The sequence below is a fragment of the Labeo rohita genome, chromosome 8, assembly GCF_022985175.1.
Source record: "Labeo rohita strain BAU-BD-2019 chromosome 8, IGBB_LRoh.1.0, whole genome shotgun sequence".
NCBI classification, from domain to species: Eukaryota; Metazoa; Chordata; class Actinopteri; order Cypriniformes; family Cyprinidae; genus Labeo; species Labeo rohita.
The window spans coordinates 4,003,623-4,019,538 of NC_066876.1; the positions used below are offsets into that span (position 1 = coordinate 4,003,623).

General features: G+C 40.9%; 1 protein-coding gene across 1 annotated transcript; it reads left to right on the forward strand.

Annotated features, from left to right (window-relative positions):
- The first annotated feature begins 4,655 nt into the window (after positions 1–4,655).
- On the forward strand, positions 4,656–8,506 carry LOC127169870 (neurotensin receptor type 1). Its single transcript, XM_051117533.1, has 4 exons — positions 4,656–5,279; positions 7,254–7,428; positions 7,832–7,916; positions 8,005–8,506. The coding sequence occupies exons 1-4, from the start codon at positions 4,656–4,658 to the stop codon at positions 8,285–8,287; spliced, it is 1,167 nt and encodes a 388-aa protein (XP_050973490.1). The 3' UTR covers positions 8,288–8,506.
- The last annotated feature ends 7,410 nt before the right edge of the window (positions 8,507–15,916 follow it).

Sequence of the window (15,916 nt, forward strand, 5' to 3'; positions counted from 1 at the left end):
CGTGTATTAAATAAATTCAATGCACACAGACCGAAGTAGTTTAAGTCTTTGGTTCTTTTAATTGTGATGATTTTGGCTCACATTTAACAAAAACCCACCAATTCACTATCTCAACAAATTAGAATACTTCATTAAAAAAAAGCATTTTTAGTGAATATTTAGTGGCCTTCTAGAAAGTATGTTCATTTACTGTATATGTACTCAATACCTGGTAGGGGCTCCTTTTGCTTTAATTACTGCCTAAATTCGGTGTGGCATGGAGGTGATCAGTCTGTGGCACTGCTGAGGTGGTGTGGAAGCCCAGGTTTCTTTGACAGTGGCCTTCAGCTCATCTGCATTTTTTGGTCTCGTTTCTCATTTTCCTCTTGACAATACCAATTCTGTATGGGATTTAGGTCTGGTGAGTTTGCTGGCCAGTCAAGCACACCAACACCATGGTCATTTAACCAACTTTTGGTGCTTTTGAAAGTGTAGGCAGGTGCCAAATTCTGCTGGGAAATGGAATCAGCATGGTCAAACTGGTCAGCAGAAGGAAACATGAAGTGCTCTAAAATTTCTTGGTAAATGGGTGCAGTGACTTTGGTTTTCAAAAGACACAGTGGACCAACACGAGCAGATGACATTGCACCCCAAATCATCACAGACTGTGGAAACTTAACACTGAACTTAAAGCAACTTGGACAACTGTAGCCAAATTCCTTGACACGTCTGTGTGTGGTGGCTCTTGATGCCTTGACCCCAGCCTCAGTCCATTCCTTGTGAAGTTCACCCAAATTCTTGAATCGATTTTGCTTGACAAGCCTCTCAAGGCTGCGGTTCTCTCGGTTGGTTGTGCATCTTTTTCTTCCACACTTTTTCCTTCCTTCCACTTTCTGTTAACATGCTTGGATGCAGCACTCTGTGAACAGCCAGCTTCTTTGGCAATGAATGTTTGTGGCTTATCCTCCTTGTGAAGGGTGTCAATGATTGTCTTCTGGACAACTGTCAGATCAGCAGTCTTCCCCATGATTGTGTAGCCTAGTGAACCAAACTGAGAGACCATTTTAAAGGCTCAGGAAACCTTTGCAGGTGTTTTGAGTTGATTAGTTGATTGGCATGTTACCATATTCTTATTTGTTGAGATTGGTGGGTTTTTGTTAAATGTGAGCCAAAATCATCACAATTAAAAGAACCAAAGATTTAAACTACTTCAGTCTGTGTGCACTGAATTTATTTAATACACAAGTTTCACAATTTGACTTGAATTACTTAAATAAATGAAACAGTGGAGGTCGGACTGTGACAGCTGATCTGAGGTAAGACGCTCATGTCAGTCAACTATCATGGGAACGGCCTCTGTTGGTGTGAAAAAATAAAATAAATAATAATAATTGTCTTCTGGCATGATTTTTTAAGGCATTTTATGGCTTTTTTATGGAGCGATAAAAAGAGATATCCAAAAAAAAATTCCCTCTGTAAAAACCTTTGAGTCTAATATATCAACAACATGAATCAAGAATTTTGAACCTGGTTTCATCCAGTGTTGAGATTTTTGTTCTAGAAATGTATAGAAATTAGTGCATATTTAATTAGATAACACCTCATTTGCATATTTCGTCATAGCATTTCAGAAAACATTTATTACAAAAAAAAATGTCATTTTTAATGTAATCAATAAACTGTAAGTATGGTGATTTTTTTTACCCTATTCACCTGGGGTGTCTCGCTTTAACAATCACCAATAGTGAGGCTGTCACGATTGTGCTGGATGGACTAGACGAAACACGATATAAGATAAACAAAGTCTTTTAATATACATCCAAGGGTACACAGGTCAGGAACAAGCAGGAACAAGGGAGACATCCACACACGGAAGTAAACAACATCAAAGACCGACAGAGAACTAAACACTGGGACAGACTTATAAAGCGTAATTGATAATTGAACACAGGTGAAGGGGATGACGATGACGAGGACTAAACCAAGGCAAACAGATCAACGGGGGGAGACAATGGGAGAAACCAATATATATACAGACAGAACTGTGACATTACACCCCTCTCCCAGAAGGCGTGTCCTCACGCCGTAAACAAAAACAAAAAAGGACAAAAGGGGTGGACAGGCAGAAACACAGAGTCTATATGGGAGGAGGCTTCGGCGGAGGATGGACTCCCGGGAAAGGAACAAAGAACAAAGTCCAAAGGGAAAACAAGACAGTCCAGGGAGGTGACGATGGTGGGAGGAGCCAAGGGAAAGACAGGAGGGACCCGAAGCAGGAGGAACCAAGCCTGACCCAGACCACAGCCATGATGACCCACGGTGGAGCCGATGGAGGGAGGAGCCATGGTGGAGGGCAGGCTGATGACTGGTGGTAGAGGCCGAGGCGGAGACGGACAGCCGATGATCCTGGGCGACACCGAGGATCCAGAGGGCCCAGGCGGAGCCCAAGGCTCTGGCGACCAAGGCGTAGGCGGAGATCCGGAGGTCCGCGGCGGAGCCGGAGCAACAGAGGACGATGGAGCCCGGTGGAGCTGATGGACTGATGGGCGGCGGTGGAGACGAGGGAGCTGAGAGACTGGGTGGAGCCACAGGGTCGGAGGGTCGGAGGGCCAAGGCGGAGTCCAGGACTCAGAGGCTGAAGGCGGAGATGAGGGATCCTCCAGCCATGACGCCGATGGTGACTGGCAGACCTGCGGTGAACCCACTGCACAGATGGTGGGCTGAGGTTGAGCAGAGGGACTGACAGGCAGCAGTGGTGGCATGGTTGAAGTATAAAGATTGTTAGACGGAGGGAGGGAGGGAGGGAGGGAGGGAGGGAGGGAGGGAGGGAGGGAGGGAGGGAGGGAGGGAGGGAGGGAAATCTATGCAGACAGACAGTTCAGAATTTACAGGGAGTTCAATGTTCAAATCCTCAGAAAATCTCATTTCTGGATCATTGTCTCTTACTGTTTGTCCCAGATCTAAATTCAGCTCACCCTCAGCGGTGGTGCAGTGGGTAATGCTGTACTCAGCAATTTCACACTCCACTGACACTTCCACCGTCGCGGTCATTGTGGCCGGCTCACGCACCTGGTCTGACGGCTTGTGCAGCTCAGGCTCTGTGGTGATCAGCTGCTCTGTCGCTCCTCTCTGCGATGGCTCGCTGGTCGCGGCGGGCTTTAGCTCTCCGTCATCGGTGGGCTCTGGCTGGTATTCCGCGGGTCGGGGTGGTGACTGGCTGGGCTCTGGGTCCGGAGTGGCACTGGCAAGATTCTCCATGGAACAGGTGGGGAATGAGGATCGGTTTCTCGCCAGTGTCCACTCCACAAACGCGGCGAAATTGGCTCGAGGGCCGTCCTCGGACGACAGCGCTCTGCATGACGCGTTGAGGCTAGCGTCATAGAATGCACAGAGCGCGTCGTCCGGGTAGCTGGTGGTGTGAGCTACTAGCTGGAACATGATGGTAAATCCCTCGAGCAGTAGATCCCCCTGCTTCAGCCGGAGGAGGATGAATTCTGGACGGAGTAGGGGATTCATTATGATGACACGACGGAAACAAAAGACTGGGAAAAAGAACGATAAACAAAAAACAGGGAAAAACACGGAGATACAGTGTCGGTTGGTCTTTCTGTCACGATTGTGCTGGATGGATTAGACAAAACACGATATAAGATAAACAAAGTCTTTTAATATACATCCAAGGGTACACAGGTCAGGAACGAGGGAGACATCCACACACGGAAGTAAACAACATCAAAGCCCGACAGAGAACTAAACACTGGGACAGACTTATAAAGGGTAATTGATAATTGAACACAGGTGAAGGGGATGACGAGGACTAAACCAAGGCAAACAGATCAACAGGGGGAGACAATGGGAGAAACCAATATATATACAGACAGAACTGTGACAGAGGCATGCTTTTACACTATATCAAAGTTTTGCATGGTTATTTATTGGCACAGTTAAAGAATCAATATGTTTTTACCTTGGGAATGAGAAATAATGTAAATTAAGACAACCATAATTATTACTACTGCAGTTTTACTTTTGTTCTGTAAAACAAAATGACTGAATTATTGAATTATTATTATTATATTATTGAATACTTGATTGATTGGTTTGATTTTCAAGATGTGCGATATATAGTAGCAATATTTATAAAATATGTTTTTATCATAATATTATTTATTTAATATGTGACATAATACATCATTAATATTTATTATTTTTTTAAGATTTAATATGTATTCATATTGTTCCTGTTGTGTAGCCTAGTTATACTGAATGCTTAAACAACTGAAGTGACATCTTTGTAGCCTTCTTTTCCTCTAATGATTTTAAAAATAGTTTATCTGTATTATCATTTAAACCTGACATGTGTTTCTTGTTTTCTTTGCTGTTTTTGTGTGTTGTGTTGTATTTGGTTGCTAAACTGCCATTTGGTTTAATATTTACTAATATTATGCATTTATATTAGTACATTTTGAATGTGAATTATATGTAGTTAAATTAATAAGTCCCTGTTTTGCCTTGAAGCGTCGGCACAGAGTGAGTCCCCTGCGCTCCTGTGTGGCATATAAGGCAGTGATGTCATTTACACACAGATGTTCATCACGGCTGCACGGTCCAAGATTAATCAGTGTTTTCTATCAAGCATTTGGAGGTTTTGCGGAGAAATTACGTCAAATGAAACAATGACAGAACTTTGGACTCATCATGTTCTGGAGAACCGGACCCAGCAGTCCGCACTCAACAGCACAGATTCCCCGCCGTTGGATGATTTGGATGTTAACACGGATATTTATTCCAAAGTACTCGTGACGTTGATTTACTCTGTGCTGTTTGCAGTCGGTTTAATCGGGAACTCCATGACCCTGTACATTTCTCTCCAGAGGAGATCCATTAAACATGTCCAAGGCACCGTTCATTATCACCTCGCCAGCCTCGCTGTGTCCGACCTGCTTATCCTGGTGCTGTGCATGCCGGTGGAGCTGTACAGCTTCATCTGGATTCATCACCCGTGGGCTTTCGGTGAAGTGGTCTGTAGGGGCTATTATTTTCTGCGGGACGGCTTCTCGTACGCGACGGCGTTCAACATCGTGAGTCTGAGCGTGGAGCGCTACATGGCGCTCTGCCACCCGCTTAAAGCCAAGAGTCAGATGTCCCGCGGGCGCACAAGGAGAGTCATCTGTGCGCTCTGGTGCGCGTCGCTCATTCTCGCCTCCCCGATGCTTCTAACGATGGGGCAACTTTACGTGGGTGAAGAGAGCATCTGTACCACCGTGGCCTCCACCAACACCGCCAAGACTGTTCTACAGGTGAAGTAATTTCACTCTAAGTCATCCGTAGTAGTTCTTTTTTTATAACTCGGTTGTACTTCACATGGCGCTAACAACCCAGCTAGGAATGTTTCACGTTCTGGGAATGTTTTCAGCGGGAAGTTTTATTTTAGTTCCCAGGATGTTCTGCTAAAAGGTAGGATAACATTCTCTAAAAACATTCTACAAATGTTTATTGATAACATTGTTAGAACATTAACCTCTAACATTCTAATAAACCTTCCCATCACACTAGATGTGGCTCAAATGTCAAATTTTGTTTGAAAGTGAAAACCCAACCTTTGCTTGATGTCAAGCTCCAGCGTCAATAAATAACTCCATACCAACAAGTTCTTATTGAGATTAACAAATGTTTAGATGTTGATGTCTGTTTGAAAGTAATAGTTTGGTTTGATGTCACCATTATGGCTATAAGCATTTGCTTTAGTTGGGCAATTTGACTTTTGTCTCAATGTTTTTCTTTAGCTGTTGCAACTATGTTTGTTCTGGTGAAAGCAGCAAAAGAAAATGTGATCACATGATGGTTACTTGTTGATGTTAACAATATCATCACATAGTGATGAATTTCATATCTGTGGCTGTAAAAATGCATTACAACAGCATAAGATCTAGTGGTGTTTTTAATTTAATTGATCTGTATTCCTGCCTGAAATGTTCAAAACACACTATTCACAAACCACTTGAAACAACTGAATGTTTAGACACCAAAAATCAGTGTATGAATCTCAACAATGGTAACGTGCTTCAATGCATTCTGGGAGCCCTGGATGAGTTTTGTATGATGCACCCAGAATGTTGCAGCATGATTAAAAAAGTGGGTCAACATTTTTGAGATTCATAAACTGATTTTTGATGTTTGTGTGAAAAAACAAATTAATGTTTTTTTTTTTTTGGAATCCTTGAAATTATCTGATTAAAATTCTACTGGATTTCAGTCTGTAGAAGCATTGCATTAATAAGAAACTTAGATTAGACTCAATGAAAACAAATAACTACATGATGATACCTGAACTATCAACACGTTGCCAACATCATGTGATGACACTGTCTCTTGCTGTTTTTGCAATAACAAACATAGTTACAACAGCTATTAAAAAAAAAAAAAAAAACATTTTGAAAGAGTCAAATTACCCAATTAAAGCAAATGCTTATCATCATAACGGTGACAACAGCTAAACCTCAAAATTTGACATCTGAGCAACATCAGAGTCCACATCCAATGTCCAGTGGGAAGCTTCCCGATTAAATCTTTATTAGAATGTTAGAGGATAATGTTCTAACAATGTTAGATGGTAAACATTTGTATAAACATAAACATTTGTAGAATGTTTTTAGAGAATGTTATCCTATTTTTTGGAGAATATTCTGGGAACTAAAATAAAACTTGCCACTGAAAACATTACCAGAACATATCATAATGTTCTCTGAACATTTGTAGAACAAAAATTCCCTAGCTGGGAAGCTTGTGCACCTGAATATTTCCAAAAGTATCCACAAATAATGTTTTGTTTTGTTGTTTTCACTCAAAAACTGGGATGCGTAAGCTAAGTTCAATAAGGCCTACCACCAACCAGTTTCAAAAAGAAATACATAACTTGTGCTAATTGAAAGAAAACTGGCAAAAAGATTGATTTTTTTTTTCAAAGACAACCTGAAATAAATCTCAGAGCAAATTAATTAATGTCAGAATGACACTGTTAAAGAGAAAAACTGTCAAAAACAGAGCAAAAATGAGACTCTGCTCTAATGATCCAAACCCAAACTCGTATTAGAGGCACTTTTCAAAAACATATATTTTGTTTCAGATGTAGAAACTATTAGAACAATGGCAGGGAGGGGAAATGTGTTTTCCCCTTTTGACTTTTGGGAAATAATCACTACACATGATGTAATGTCTCTCATTCCCACTTTTTTACTATTCCCTATTTCAGTACTCAGTGTTTTTCCTTACAGGTAAATGCTCTTCTCTCTTTTGTTGTGCCAATGGTGGTGATCACAGTGATGAATGGCCTGATTGGACATCAGCTTCAAAGAATGACCCATCATGACTTACACTGTTCAGCAGCTTCAGATGTCATAGCAGAGACAACCCGTGAACGCTCCATACGCCATGGCGTTAAAGTCTTACGTGAGTGAAAGACATTTGTGATTTAAAAAATAAATACTGAGTAACTTTATTTTAGACACAAATAGTTCCAAACAAAGCCAATACTGAATGATTCAGTAGTTTTGAACAAATTGATTGAGTAAATGATTTATTATAATCACTTGTTTCATTGCTAAATGAATCAGAAATTTTGAACAAATGATTTCAGTGAGTCAAATGGCTAATTCATAAAGACAATCACTTGTCGCCACCTACTGGCCAAAACAAACTGTTGCATAATTCGTTATATTAGTAGATGATTTACCAGTCTTGTGAGTGCACATATTATTTATCACAAGCATTACTTAATGGGTAAAATTAAGTATAGGTTTAGAAATTAAAAATGGGTTTAGATTATATAGTGTTTTTTTCTTTCTGTTATCAGGTGGGGTTGTTTTTGCCTTTATTTTATGTTGGTTTCCTTATCACTGTCGTCGACTGATGTACTGCTATGTAACAGAGTGGACAAAGTGAGTTTTGCATTTACATATAACTAAAACAAAATTCTTATTTGTTTTCAAATATTTCATAACCTTGGTTTTGTTTTTTTCCCAACAGTGCACTTTATGATTTCTACCATTACTTCTACATGGTGACAAATGTGCTTTTCTATGTGAGTTCCGTGATCAATCCTGTCCTTTATAACCTGGTCTCGTCCAGTTACCGGCAAGTGTTTTTCTCCACTGTCACTTACTTTTGCCACATGCACTCTAAAAACCGGAGGACTAACCAAAGCAAGAGGAGTTTAGAGCTACCACAGCATCTTCATCTGTCCCTCGTCACACCCCGTAACAGCCAGCAGACCCTGTGTCCCATGGTGCTCATGGAAACTATGTACTAATCTGAATTCATTCTGGATTACAGTACATGTTGCTGTTTTCTTCCATCAGAAAAACAAAGGGCATGTAGAAAAGTCATGTATCAACTGCAAAAGTAGTGATAAATCTTCAACATTATACACTGTCTATTCACTAGTTCACTAAAATGTGCAAATGTGATGTTTCAAGTGCATATAATATGTGGGCTACTGCAAAAAAAGCAAGAGTATGTAATTCTGAACATGGAGCATGTTGTCATGACAAATATGCCATGTACCTATAAGAATTTTAATTTATTTTATTTTATTTATTTTATTATTATTATTTAATGTATTATAATTTTTTTTTCAAATGTATTACTCACAATTTATTTCCATAAAATATTTAAGAGCTTGTTCATTGGGATCATTTAGAGCCTTTGAAGCTGCTTTGAAACTGCATTTTTAACCGTTCTCTCCACTATATGGAGAGAAATCCTGGAATGCTTTCATAAAAAAAAAACTTTGTTGTGACTGAAGAAACAAAGACCTGCATATCTTTGATGATATGAGTAAATTATCAAGAAATTTTTATTCTGAAAGTGGAGTAATCCTTTAAAAATGGTTGCTCTCATGTACTCTGTAGCATGCAAAATACATATTTCATTCTGTGTGTTGTGTTCATACAAATTACAGTGCCTCATCAATATGTTTACGTTCACTAAAGCAGGATATAGTAATATAAAGCTAGTATTTAGTAATATAAGTGAATGTCAATTTTAGTCTTAATAGGGCATGTAACATATATTGACATGCAAAAAATTACATGCATCACCTTTTATGTGTTAAGCATTGAATTACAAGTCCCTTATGTTTTTGTGCATTTGTACACAATCACTGAATATAAATGTATACAAACACAGTTGTCTAATTTTTCTCTCTCTCTCTTTTAAATCACTAAAATTATAGAACTGTATCACCTTGCCACTTCTATTTGTCTAATTTTTTCCCCCTTCTCTTTGTTTGTGATCTGTCAAGGCTTTATAGCAAAAACTACTGATGATGCTCTTTTGTCTGAGATCTATGATGAAACTCCCAATTTATTACTAGCTACACCTCCTGTCAATCTAGCAGGTACTTATTTTTTATAACAGGCCAGATAGAGAGGGAGGCAGCAGTAGTCTACTACAGAAATGAGCACTCATCTTTCCAGAATACAGCATAGCTTTCAGTAGATTCACAGAAGTCACATGCACTGAATTCTTCACTGAATACTGAGCTCATGTTTGCTCTGTATGTCCTGTATGCCTTTTCTCAGCAAATCCCAATAAAAAATCTTAAAAAGTATCTCTCTTTCTCAATCATTATTTCCCCTGTAGTAAATAGACTAAAGAACCACAAAACAAAAATATTACTCGTTACCTCATGGATTATTAAACGGATAGTTCCAGCCCTTGATTCTGATTGGTTGAGCTGCGTTCGAAGTTGTAAATTACACTACAAACATACACTTTTGTTTACATCTGCGTGTTGCTCAGCAACCACTTTGTTGGAACCACAACCGCTTCTGAGGAACTACATTGTTTGTCAGAAGAATAATGTTATCAGTGTCATAAACAATGCTGGCATTAAAACGTGGCTTGCAACATTAGCTTTTAAAGTAATGCCCACCAACCCTGATGTCTAGCATTTGTTTGGCATTCGCCAGCACAAACAGTTTGACATTCAGTTGCAAAAGCAGCTGGAAAATATTCAACAGCTTATCAGAAGCACTCTGCTTGGTCCTGCAAAACAATACAACAAAACTCAACCTTAACTGCCTTCTTCTTCTCAACTATTTTCTTAATTTTCCCTAACCATTCTCCCCTAGCAGAACACCTTTACATTGCCCAAAAAGTCTTCTCACAGTTAGATATCCCCTCTCCCTAGAGAAAATCTCTGAAATTAGTCTTGATTTTATTGAATTTGTTTTTTTGCTTTATTCATAACTTGCTTGAAGCCCACTACTGTTGTAATCATGATTAACTGTCTCTACTAGCCCATCTAAACTATGGCACAGGCATAAGTTCTCAAGGCTGGCCTTTCATTTCGCACCTTGTGATTCTGACCACTGCAGCTCAATGTCTAGATAAGGTGTGTCACATTCAGTTCCTGGAAGGCCACTGTCCTGCAGAGTTTAGCTCCAACCTCAGTAAACACACTTGAACCAGCTAATCAAGGTCTTCAAGATTACTAGACAGGCAGGTGACTTGGAGCTGGTTGGAGCTACACTCTGAGGGACAGTGGAGCTCTAAAACAGAGTTGAAAAGCACCCACTTACCCTTACCATAAAAAGACCTAAATGTGCTACCTTTCCTCATTGAGCATATTCGCTTCTCGTGCAGCCAGCAGAGCAAACTTGGTGGGTCTCTCTACTCGTTGTTTCAGAGAACCAGGGCTATTAACAGTAACCTGTTGTTCTCTTTCATCAATTTGTGTTCAAGATCCACCTATAGGAGATATGGACAGCTCCCCGGTTACCCAATACACTCACAGTGAGGCCCTGAAACCCAGAGGATGAACTAGGAAATAACAAGAATAAAACCCGCTTAAATGCGGGGGTACCACTCAAACTGCTCCCTTCTCAAGAAGGGAGTAGATTTTGTCTTTTAGACAAAAAGAAGAGATAACTCTCTTGAAACATGTGGGTTTTCTGGCAAACTGAAGTTTGTACCTCTTCGTTATTGTGTGACTCACCCATCCAGGGCTGACACAGACTGCCATACAGTGACATGACTCTAGAAATTCCCTACACAAACCGGAGAATTGCTTAGGGCTGCTAATTTGCCTGGTTTGCTCATTTGTGACACAGTGGTGCTATCTAGTGGACAATTTAGTAACAAATTCATTAGGTTTGTTACTTTTTTTGGATCTTTTTGTGTGTTGGGAAACACTGGGGCCGAAGCATTTATTACATTTGTGTGAAGTGTATGTGGGAAGCTGTGAAGTGGCATTCCTTGTGCTTTTTATAACTCTAAAATTACCTCTGTTTTTTTGAACAGGGGAATGCAAAGGGCAAAAGTGGTGTCCAGAGGGCTGGCTGCCCATGTACATGGGGTTAAATGGCCATATATCCGGTTATGTTCCATAGCAGAAGCAAAAGGAATGGGAAAAGCGAGTTTAAAAAAATGCCAGTGTTTAAAGCAGTGAGTAAAATATATATTTTAATCTCATATCAATGAATTTCAAATGTTTAATTCTGACAGATATTCTAATAGGCTAAACCCTGCAAACATGTCCCTGTGGTACCCAAAACTAAACAGGCCCAGTGTGGACTTGCCCAGGTGGGACCCACAGCTTTGAGCTCACCGGCTCTCTGTCAGCAGCCCACACTAGCGGACTACCCACATTAATCCCACGATGGCCCAGTGTGGGCCAGCCCGTTCGGGCCCAGAGCAACTTTTGTACTTTTGGGCCCATGCAGATTTTGCGTAGGTAGCCCTGTAATGCAACTAGGAGAATACGAACAACATTGACTGACCATTCTAATGTTGCCATTCAATTGAAATGGAATGGATCAAATCAACACAGACCTTTTCAGAACTTGTTGTTTCATATAGGCCAGGGACCCTCAAATCTGGCTTGCGACCCCGCTAAAAAATCCAGCATAAACCAGCATGGATTCCAAGATGGTTCAAGCTGGTTTATGCTGGTTAATGTTGGTATAGTGCTGGTCCAAGCTATTTTATGCCGGTGTAGTGCTGGTGGACCAGCATATCCATGCTGTTCTCAAGCAAAATGGAGCTGGTGATGCTGGTTCAAAAGCATGGTCTTGCAGGGTAAAGTGCCAGTAGGCCAGTGTTCTGTCTGCAAGTAGTGTTTGGGGGACAGACAGTTATTGCTTGCATATTTTTCTGTTCAACACATTTATGCAAAAACAGTATAATTGCTTTAGTTATAATTACATTATTAATATCAATGTAAACTGATAAAATGTTTCAAAGGAATTGCTGCATAAGACCTATACACAAATCAGTTTAAAATCAGTTAAAAGGAGCTTAAGTACATTGCTTAACAAATGCATTTAGAGATATTAAATCCAAAAAACAGAAGCTTATTCATAAGCATCTGTTCAATAACAGGGGTTATTAGCGAGAACTCTTTCAATTTCAGTTAACAACAACTTGATAATGAAAATTCAAAACTGAAAGCTGTTGTTTTTAAAGACTTTCATACTTATCTGGGAAGTCACATACCTCAAAATCCAGCAACTAAAAGGAACACTAATTACCATAATGGTAACAGACTTCAGCAACCTTTGTACTTGTACCATATGAAAGAAATAAAGCCAGACAAGTGCATATGGTAATTTTGTTTTTGTAGCTGTTTAATCATCATCTGGTGAGATACTGATTTCACCTAAGGCTGTGTTGTTGTAAGTAGTTGTGGTGTTTCTGCTCACCTCTTTCCTTTTTTTGTTGTTCTTGCTGTTCCTCTCAGTGATTCTGCTTGTTAATCAAAGGTGACCTGCTTACCATGCTGGGGACCAGCAAACCAGCAACCAGCATCCCATGCTGGGGACCAGCAAACTAGCAACCAGCAATCAGCATCCCATACTGGGATCCATCAAACCATCATCTCATGCTGGGGACCAACAAACCAGCAACCAACATCCCATACTGGGCTCCAGCAAACCAGCATCCCGTACTGGGATACAGCAAACCAGCAACCAGCATCCCATACTGGGATCCAGCAAACCAGCAACCAGCATCCCATGCTGGGGACTAGCAAACCAGCGACCAGTATCCCATACTGGGATGCAGCAAACCAGCAACCAGCATCCCATACTGAGGACCAGCAAACCAGCGTCCCATACTGGGGACCAGCAACCAGCATCCCATACTGAGGACCAGCAAACCAGCGACCAGTATCCCATACTGGGATGCAGCAAACCAGCAACCAGCATCCCATACTGAGGACCAGCAAACCAGCATCCCATACTGGGGACCAGCAAACCAGCAACCAGCATCCCATACTGAGGACCAGCAAACCAGCGACCAGTATCCCATACTGGGATGCAGCAAACCAGCAACCAGCATCCCATACTGAGGACCAGCAAACCAGCATCCCATACTGGGGACCAGCAAACCAGCAACCAGCATCCCATGCTGGGGACCAACAAATCAGCATCCCATACTGGGCACCAGCAAACCAGCATCCCATACTGGGGACCAGCAAACCAGCAACCAGCATCCCATAAGGACCAGCAACCAGCATCCCATACTGGGGACCAGCAAACCAAACCAGCATCCCATACTGGGCTCCAGCAAACCAGCATCCCATAATGGGGACCAACAAACCAACAACCAGCATCCCATACTGGGGAAACCAGCATCCCATAATGGGGACCAACAAACCAACAACCAGCATCACATACTGGGATACAGCAATCAGCATCTCATACTGGGGACCAGCAAACCAGCAACCAGCATCCCATACTGGGCTCCAGCAAACCAACAACCAGCATCCCATACTGGGGACCAACAAACCAACAACCAGCATCCCATACTGGGCTCCAGCAAACCAGCATCCCATAATGGGGACCAACAAACCAGCAACCAGCATCACATACTGGGATACAGCAACCAGCATCCCATACTGGGGACCAGCAAACCAGCAACCAGTATCCCATACTGGGATCGAGCAAACCAGCATCCTATACTGGGTTCCAGCAAACCAGCAACCAGCATCCCATACTGGGGACCAACAAACCAACAACCAGCATCACATACTGGGATACAGCAATCAGCATCTCATACTGGGGACCAGCAAACCAGCAACCAGCATCCCATACTGGGCTCCAGCAAACCAACAACCAGCATCCCATACTGGGGACCAACAAACCAACAACCAGCATCCCATACTGGGCTCCAGCAAACCAGCATCCCATAATGGGGACCAACAAACCAGCAACCAGCATCACATACTGGGATACAGCAACCAGCATTCCATACTGGGGACCAGCAAACCAGCAACCAGTATCCCATACTGGGATCGAGCAAACCAGCATCCTATACTGGGATCCAGCAAACCAGCAACCAGCATCCCATTCTTCTCCCATCATGCAAAACATATCTTATGCTGGTGACCAGCAATGCTGGATTTTTTACCAGGGAAAATCCACTTTCCTGCAGAGTTTAGCTCTAATCCTTATCAAACACACCTCAGCATGCTAATCAATGTCTTCAGGATCATTAGAAAATCACAGGTGGGTGAGTTTGATCAAAGTTGGAACTAAGCTCTGCAGAAAAGAGGATCTCACAAGCCAGATCTGAGATTCCCTGATATACGCCTATCTGCTTTTCAGAGGCTGATTAAAAATGCTCCTTTCAGCCAAGACCTACTGATTCTGAAGTTGAAAGTTTTAGGCCACGTTCATACAGCAGCAGAATACGGTTGTTGATACTGTATTTGAGTCTTTAATACGGTAACGTTCACACACAGTACGGTTATTTATGGGTGTGACAAATGTATTCTATAACCAAACTCCGGTAAATTCTTGGAACACACGCGCTGTGTAAACGGAACAGGACTGGACAACAAGAGGATAAAAATGGATGCTCTTGTCCAGCTTGATGAGAATATAAGTCAATGCCTTGAAAGGTAATATGAGAACAGTAAAAAAAAAAAAAAATCGAATGCATATCTATGCAAATTATAACACATATGATATTCAAAAACACCACTCAAAACCGCTGATTCATTATTTTTCCTTTCACTGACCATGATGAAGTAGATTACAAATACCACATTGTTTGAATTGCAAGCTCTCAGTTGCAGAAAATGTAACCAGTCATACTCAAAGAAAAGTGACTTTCCATTCAGAGATGGTGACATTTAAACATTTCTGTTTCTTTGTTTGGTCTTTGTTTGGCTGAGCTTTATTTATTTCAATAAATTATAAAATAAAATTATACAGGTATAACTGAAATGTTCTGCATATTGATTTAATTAAAGTTAGCATTATTAGCATCTCTCTGATCTTTGTTTTAATTTACTATTATTATTTCACTCTTACCTTGATAATGCATTTCTAATGAGTTGATATGCTAGTGAAAATGTTCTTGAAGAACATTAAAGTGAATCTTAAAATATATTCTATCTGTAGTTCAAGAAGTATAAAAGTGTGTTATAAGTGGAATGTAAAGAAGTACAATTAAATTACACTAAAGGTACTTGAAGTGGTTCAATTTTAACACAACTAAATATTGCAATTAGTTTAGATTTGATCTTAAAGGGGTCCTATTATGCTGTTTTACAAAGTCTTGATTTTGTTTTGGGGGTGTACTAGAACATGCTTTCATGCTTGGTGGTTTGAAAAATGCATTATTTTTAACATAATTCACATTATTACAATACATTTCTCCCAGCCTGGCACAAATGGCTCGATTAGTTCGGGGTTTAATGAAGGCCCGTCTTTCGAAAAACGAAATGTGTTGTGATTGGTTAGCTGTCCCACTGCATTGCGATTGGCGAACAGCTTAGATGGTGTTTCAGTACTGCCACGCCCAGCAAGTTCTGTGTACAACTGTTAGCACAAGCTAGATTAAAGTGATTCTTACGTTTTAAATATGGATATTTTTTCTTACAAAAACACATAGATTCGCTACAGGAGGCCTTTATTGATCCCCCACC

Coding starts and splice junctions, on each gene's coding strand:
- LOC127169870 (XM_051117533.1), top strand. CDS start 4,656: ATGACAGAACTTTGGACTCATCATGTTCTGGAGAACCGGACCCAGCAG. Junction 5,280..7,253: donor CCGCCAAGACTGTTCTACAG/GTGAAGTAATTT, acceptor TTTTCCTTACAG/GTAAATGCTCTTCTCTCTTT. Junction 7,917..8,004: donor TATGTAACAGAGTGGACAAA/GTGAGTTTTGCA, acceptor TTTTCCCAACAG/TGCACTTTATGATTTCTACC.